Source organism: Haplochromis burtoni, unplaced genomic scaffold (assembly GCF_018398535.1).
Source record: "Haplochromis burtoni strain Fernald_Lab_line unplaced genomic scaffold, NCSU_Asbu1 Contig_18, whole genome shotgun sequence".
In the NCBI taxonomy this organism is placed as follows: Eukaryota; Metazoa; Chordata; class Actinopteri; order Cichliformes; family Cichlidae; genus Haplochromis; species Haplochromis burtoni.
Genome location: NW_024582379.1, coordinates 3,020,288 through 3,027,241, shown reverse-complemented (window position 1 = coordinate 3,027,241; position 6,954 = coordinate 3,020,288). Strand labels below are relative to the sequence as shown.

The 6,954-nt window shown below is 40.3% G+C and overlaps 1 protein-coding gene across 2 annotated transcripts; it reads right to left on the bottom strand.

Moving 5' to 3' along the window:
- Positions 1 to 3,226: 3,226 nt before the first annotated feature.
- si:ch211-110p13.9 (uncharacterized protein LOC562347 homolog) lies at positions 3,227 to 6,595 on the bottom strand. Of its 2 annotated transcripts, none has more exons than XM_005916267.3 (4): positions 6,286 to 6,595; positions 4,978 to 5,107; positions 4,626 to 4,759; positions 3,227 to 4,553 (listed from the first exon to the last, which is right to left on the bottom strand). In XM_005916267.3, exons 1-4 carry the CDS (start codon positions 6,403 to 6,405, stop codon positions 3,777 to 3,779), a joined length of 1,161 nt encoding a protein of 386 aa, XP_005916329.1. In that variant the 5' UTR covers positions 6,406 to 6,595; the 3' UTR covers positions 3,227 to 3,776. The 2 variants fall into 2 exon arrangements, with proteins under 2 accessions (XP_005916329.1, XP_005916330.1); XM_005916268.3 differs by lacking the exon at positions 6,286 to 6,595 and adding an exon at positions 5,722 to 6,267.
- Between the last annotated feature and the right edge of the window lie 359 nt (positions 6,596 to 6,954).

Genomic DNA, 6,954 nt, shown 5'->3' with positions numbered 1-6,954 from the left:
AATGTCCCAGCCCCGACGGGTATCCATCTGATTTTTTACAAAAGGTTTTCTTCCCAATTGAATTCACTGTTAAAATCAACTTTTGAAGAGTCCTTCTTTTCACAATCCTTGCCTCCAATAATGCCTCAAGCAGTGATCTGTTTAATTCTAAAAAAGGAAAAAGACCATTTAGATTGTAGTTCATATCGTCCAATATCTTTGTTGAACAAGGACAGCAAGATTCTTGCTTATGTGTTGGCCCGTCGCTTAGAGAAGTATTTGTCCTCCATTATTTCACCAGACAAGACGGGCTTTCTTAAAAATAGGCTTTATTTTTTTAATATTAGATGTCTATTAAATATAATTTATACCCATGTTAAAGGTAATACATTGGAAACCGTAATTTCGCTTGACACAGAAAAGCCGTTTGATCGGGTGAGATGGGATTTTGTTTTTCATACGCTTAAAAAATTTGGCTTCAGGAGTAATTTTGTATCTTGGATAAAAGTATTGTATTGTTCCCCTCTAGCAGCTGTCTGGACCAATAATAATTTGTCCCCCTTCTTTGAGCTCCAACGCGGTACATGAAAGGGATGTCCTCTGCCTCCTCTTCTTTATGCCATCGTAATTGAACCACTAGCTATAGCTCTGAGACAATGTGCTGATGTTGAGGGAAGACATCGAGGTGGTATTGAACATCAAGTCTCTCTTTATGCCGACGACATGCTTTTATTTATTTCCAACCCTCCGAATAGCCTCCCCAAACTTCTGGATATACATAAGGAATTTGGGACAATTTCTGGATATAAAGTGAATTTTGGGAAGAGTGAGTTTCTGATACAAATACTTGTATAAAACTATCTTCCTTTATTGTCTAAGTTAAAAGAGGAATTTGGAAAATGGGAGTTCTTGCCTCTTTCGCTGGGTGGTAGAATAAATATCAAGGTGAGTTTATTTTCTAAATTTCAATATTTTTTTCAATGTCTTCCAATTTTTTAACGAAATGTTTTTTTTTTACAGTTTGAATAGTCAAATTTCTTCCTTTATTTGGAAAAAAGCCACCTAGACATATTACAAAGACCGCAGGCTTAGCACTCCCAAATCTTTTGTTGTATTACTGGGCATCAAAAATAAGGGCATTATTGAAAATTAGCAGTAGCTATAAACCTATGTGCGGCACATCAGTTTCATGTCTTGCACTTGAACTATGTTAAAATGCACTGTCCCTTTTAAATAAATAAATTCAAAAATAAATAAATTCAAATTGTACTGGGTAAAAGATCATAATTTATTTTCATGGGTAACACTGGAAAAGTAGTCAGTGAATCGAGGCTCCCTGTTGTCCTTGTTGTGTGCCCTGGCAGGACCTATCTCAAGCTTCACCACAAATCCTCTTGTTATTCATTCACTGAAGTTATGGTACCAGCTCAGAAGTCACTTTAAACGGACTGAGCTCTCTCTTATTGCATCACTGCATAGACATTGTATGTTTCCTCCCTCCTTAATGGACGAGGCAGTTATTATATGGACAGAGCTCAGAGTAACTTCGATGAATGCTCTTTTCGCGGACAATATCTTCTGTTCATTTGGACAATTGGTGTCCAAGTTTAAGATTCCTCAGTCACTTTCTTTTTTTTTTTTTAGGTGTCTTCAACTCAAGTATTTTGTTGTTTCTAATATTGATTGTTTTCCGTCCTGCCCATCTCCATCTCTTTTGCACAAAGTCTTTGATCTTAAACCAGATGCTAAGTGAGTTACTGATGTTTATGAGCTGTTAAGTAATCACAAACTGCCCACATTGCAATCACTTAGAGGAACAATGGGGAAGAGATCTGGGCCAACAGATTGCAGATGAGACTTGGCATAGGATAATCAATAGGATTTTTTTCGTCATCTATCTGCCTTGAGCATGTGGTGATTCAGTTTAAAGTGGTTCATTGTCTCCATTGGTCAAAAACTAGACTAAGCAAAATCAAGGATGGGTTTGACCCCACATGTGACCGGTGCAAACAAGAACCTGCTTCTTTATTTCACATGTTCTGGTATTGTGTGTTATCTTTTACGGTCTTCCGTCAGAAAAAATACAGGAGACGAGATCCGTGTATGAACTCTCACACACAGAAAAGTAAGGACCACCACTAAATTTTAACATTATTTAAAATGAAAGAAGAAGATTCTGTTATCAGACTGTAAACTCCCCTGTGGTTTTCTCTTTGCAGACAAAACAAGACTTTTAAAGACCATCACCACTTTCTTACTGCTGCCCATTCTGACTTTTGGTGAGTGACTCAGAACCTTCTGTCAGACAATCCTTCCTAACACACAAGTAAAACCTGGCCCATTTGTCCTCACATCCACCCCTAACCTCTCTACTTCGTGTCTATTTTCACAAACAGCAAACAAGAAGTGTCATCTCTGAGGCAACAGATGACAGAGGTTCATCCTGTGGCAGACACTCTTCCAAATTTCACATCAGAATCTCAAGGTACGGATCTTCATCTGTATCGACATTATTTATACATGAATGTACACAAAGAAAACAAATAATTTGTCTGTGATTTGTGTGAATTCAGGAGCCATGATCCAAAGCGGGGTTTCCTCATGGACAGAGAACTCTGTGCGCAAATGTATGCGGTGGGTGGACCCCTCCAGGGCCAGTAGAAGAGTAATCCAAGTAAGAATGACATAGTTTGCACAGCAGGATTCAAAGTGATATAACATGGAGAAAAAGTTTACATTTATGAACTCTGGGCAGCGTAATAATTAATTTTCTTTCCTCAGGAATATTTGCCTGTGCCTCCAGGGAACTGCTGACAGAGATGAGTGGGGAGGAGTAAATGTGTTTCAAATGTTCTTTTGTACTTTTTAATGCGTTTCAAATAAATAAATTTTGTGTCTTAAAAAAGTTTTAGAACACGTCACAGCATTTCCTTTTATGTGATATGGTTGGATCATAACGTGTTTCAAAAATAATGTTTACACCACCAAGGTGATTCCCAAAGAACCTTTAGCCATGAACCTGGCATATCTCAGGATAGTGTGCATTGTATCAATAAAATAAATCAAAAGAAACTGGACAAGTGGAGGACCTAAAAACCCAAAAACTAGCCCACAGCAGATAAACAGTACCTGAAAATCAGTGACAACGGGTCTGATGGAGAGATGAATCCATATTTTACATTTTTGGTTCAAATCATCGTCACAATATACAGACATGTTCAGAAGAGAGGTACAACTGTATCTTCTGCTACTGTGTGTAAAACATGGTGGAGGCTCTGTCATAGAGCTGCATTTCAGCCAGTGGTGCCAGAGATTTAATCAAAACTGATTGAACTGTGAACCCAGAAAAGTACAGTCAGATTTTGATCCACCACTCAATACCACCTGGAAATATCTGATGGTCAGAGGTTTTATTTTTTTAGCATAACAGTGAACCCAAGCACACTGTCAATGCAGCAAAAACATACCTAGACAGTAAAAACACAATGAAACACTAATAAAGGTGGTCACAACCAGATACTGACTTTAAGCTTGTTTGGATCTCAGCCACTGTTCTTTCTATATTAGATAGTGTGTTTTGATCAATCTCCACCCATATCTCTTTTCCTAGCAAAAGTAAGAAATGAGAATCTGGAGATTTTTGCAGGGTACTGTGTAACAAATGTTTTTGCTAATACTGAACCTTACCCAACCTAAGAGGAGTTATATGTATAGTAATGTACACACACGCACAAAATAAACCTTTATTTGAATATAAAACGTTGTTCCATTGAAAAACAGGTCTTATGTTGACACTTTTACCTGCATATAAGACTGGAGTACAACACATGAGCTACGCCAGTGATGAGGTTGTGGTTGGCAAACTCGAGGATGAGGAGCAGGATTGGGTATTCGCTGCGTCTCTTTTCAAGGCTGAAGTCCTCACTTAAGCCCATCCAGTGAAGCAGCAGCGTCCGCATCGCTTCAGGGAACAGCTCTGTGGCTAGTTCCTCAGCAGGTGGCAGGTCGCTGATGCGCTCAATGTGCTGAAGTTTAAAGCCCTCCACCTTCTGGCTGATGCTGCTGTTGGCTGCATGAAACTGCTGGCCAAGCCAACGTCCTATACAAGTGAGCAGACTGCTTGAATACACTGGGCCCCAGTCTTTGGCCTTTAGCAGAGCCAGCACAATCTCCGTCGCATCTTTTTCTTCAAGTCTCCCATTTATGTAGCGATCAATGTTCTCCAAAAGCAGCAAGACCGTCTCCAGCTGCTCTGAGCAGTTTCTAGGCTCCGAGGAGAACTGTTCATCCAAGCCGTGCAATTTTTGTCTCACTGTGGATATCACTTCTTCTCTTTGCTCAGATTGTAAGCTCTGCTTGGGAAGAGAACAATAATCATGATCTGCTGATGTGTCAGCAGTGTCCATGCTACTAACATCTACCACGTCCTTGTCAGCCTGGCAATAAGGAGGCTGTGATATTACACCCTTTGATTGTGAGTCACGCTGGCTGAGCGACCCTGAAGGGTCCAGCTGCACGCTGAGGCTGTAACTCACTTCCAGAGGGCTGTCACTGATCTGTGCTTTCCAGACATCCTAGGGGACAGATGTGATTAAAACATGCATTGTGACAGAAAAATAAAATTATCACGTATACATGATGTTTACCTGGAAATTCTCCAGCACAGCAAGCTGATCTTGCTTACTGTACAACTCAAAGGCTACTCGAAAAAGTCCCTGAATGCTGTAGAACCACAGGCTGTTATTTGCAGAGGGTACCTTCAAGCCGTGAAACCTGAAAGCTTGAACACAATCAGGGGGATCAGTGTGACAATGTGTCTGTCCTGGTGGGTGACTTTTACCTAAAAATAAGGTGCATATCAATGCGATAGCATGAGCTTGTCTATGTTTATTTTCCCCTAGTCATATTTATTTCATTTGATTGTCTACACCCACCCCGTGGTTTTAGAGGCACAGGTGTAGTTAATGTTTAACTTCCACTGGTATGTCTGTATTTTACCTGAGGGAAAAGTTATTTTTGTTGCAAGGCCTTTCTTGGCAAACTTGGCATGGTGTCTTGGATGGTTTTCTGTACGCACATCAGTCTTTGAGAGGAGATCGGCTCCCAAATAGAGCGGAATCGTTGAACCCTGAAACAGAGAGGATGAATATAAGCCACCGCCGTATAAAGCCTGACAATAACGTACACTGCCTGACCATGTTAATGGTATACATGCTCAACTGCTCATTAATGCGAGTCTCTAATAAGCCAATGACATGCCAGCACCCCAGTGCATTTGTGCATGTAGACATGACCAAGACAACCCGCTGAAGTTCAACGCGAGCATCAGAATGGAGAAAAAACATGATTTAAGTGACTTTGAATGTGACATGGTTGTTGGGACTTTAGCCACACAAACATGTTTTTACAGAGAATTTCTCTGGGTGAAAATGTCTTGATGCCAGAGGTCAAAGTAGTCTGGCCAGACTTTTGAGTTTTCAGCTGACAGGAAGGCAAGAACCACTCAAACAACCACTCATCCCATCTAAATTATGCAGAAGAGCATCTCCGAATGGACAACATGTTGAAGCTTTTAGCAGATGGACTACAGCAGAAGAAATCCACACTGGGTGTCACTCCTGTCAGCTAAGAAAAGGAAACTGACGCTACATTTTGCAGGTTTGGGTGGAGCAAAGTTTAATTTGGGACTCTTAGTGCCAACTGAACAGAATTTCAACAGGCTACTTGAGTATTGTTGCTCACCATGTCCAGCTTTTATGACCACAGTGTACCCATCTTCTGCTTCCAGGAGGATAACATAGCATGTCACAAAGCTCAAATAATCTCAAACTGGCAGCGAAAATGAGTTCACTGTACACACATGGCCGCCACAGCCACCAGGTCCAACTCCAGGAGGATGTCCTGGAACAGGAGATTCACATCATGGATGTTCAGCCGACAAATCTGCAGGAGCTGTGTGTGATCAAAGTCTCAGAGGAAGGTACCCAGCTCCTTGTTGAATCTGTGCCACAAAGATTTAAGCTGGCTCTGGAGGCAACAGTAGGCCCAACCCAGTACTAGTAAGGTGTACTTAATAAAATGCCCGGTGAGTGTAAAACTGCAGTATAGTATTAGTCAAGCTTTATTTATTTATTTATTTTACTAAGCTGTTTTTTGTTTTTAGTTAGCTACAGTACTTATTTGTTAAACATTAATTATCACTATCCAATTAGAAAGTCTGTGACCGTCCTGGAAGTAAGGAGATGTGTTTATTATGCTGGTGGTAATACATCACCCTCTTGGACTACCTGTGAACCATTAACTCACCTGTTTGGTGCTCTCTGTCAGTCTGAACGATGTCAGACCCACCAGGTGAATGAAACGAATCCTCCTCGCGCCCCCGTCCCGCTGCGGTAACGTCAGAGGGATAACCGAGCAACCTGACATTACTGGAAGTCTCAATTAAGTGCTGTCCCATAGAAACGTTCCTGCGGGAAGAGTCACTGCAAATCAAAGTAATAAAAAGATCAACACAAATGACTGCACACGAAACAGAAACAAAAACATATGCTTTAAACCCTCAGCGATGACTCGCAGGGTAAGGTTTGCTTTACACATGCGCGAACTTTTACGTACTTCCTGTCATCGCTACAGATTAGAAAGAGCCGTTTCCTGAAAAGCTACAAAAAACAGAACACACCACATGCATCCTTTAACACTCTTTATATAAATGGTATTGATTTCTTAAGCAAGAAATGCACCAATAAACATATTAGAGAATGTTTGTATAATGCGAATAAAATAACTCCAAGAGGGAAGTTTTTTTGGAATGCTATTTTTGATAATATCAACTGGGATAAAGCGTGGCTTGTTCCTTTTAGATTTTGTATTACAAACAAAGTTAGAGAATTACATTTGAAAATATTACATAACATATATCCATCCAACATGTACATTTCAAGATTCTGTGACATTGATAGAAAATGTACCTTTTGT

Excerpts from the sequence above, each read along its gene's own strand:
- si:ch211-110p13.9 (XM_005916267.3), bottom strand. The coding sequence starts at position 6,405 with ATGTCAGGTTGCTCGGTTATCCCTCTGACGTTACCGCAGCGGGACGGG. Across the intron at positions 5,108-6,285 it reads TGACAGAGAGCACCAAACAG|GGTTCAACGATTCCGCTCTA; the intron begins GTGAGTTAATGG and ends TCTCTGTTTCAG. Across the intron at positions 4,554-4,625 it reads CTGTGCTGGAGAATTTCCAG|GATGTCTGGAAAGCACAGAT; the intron begins GTAAACATCATG and ends TCTGTCCCCTAG.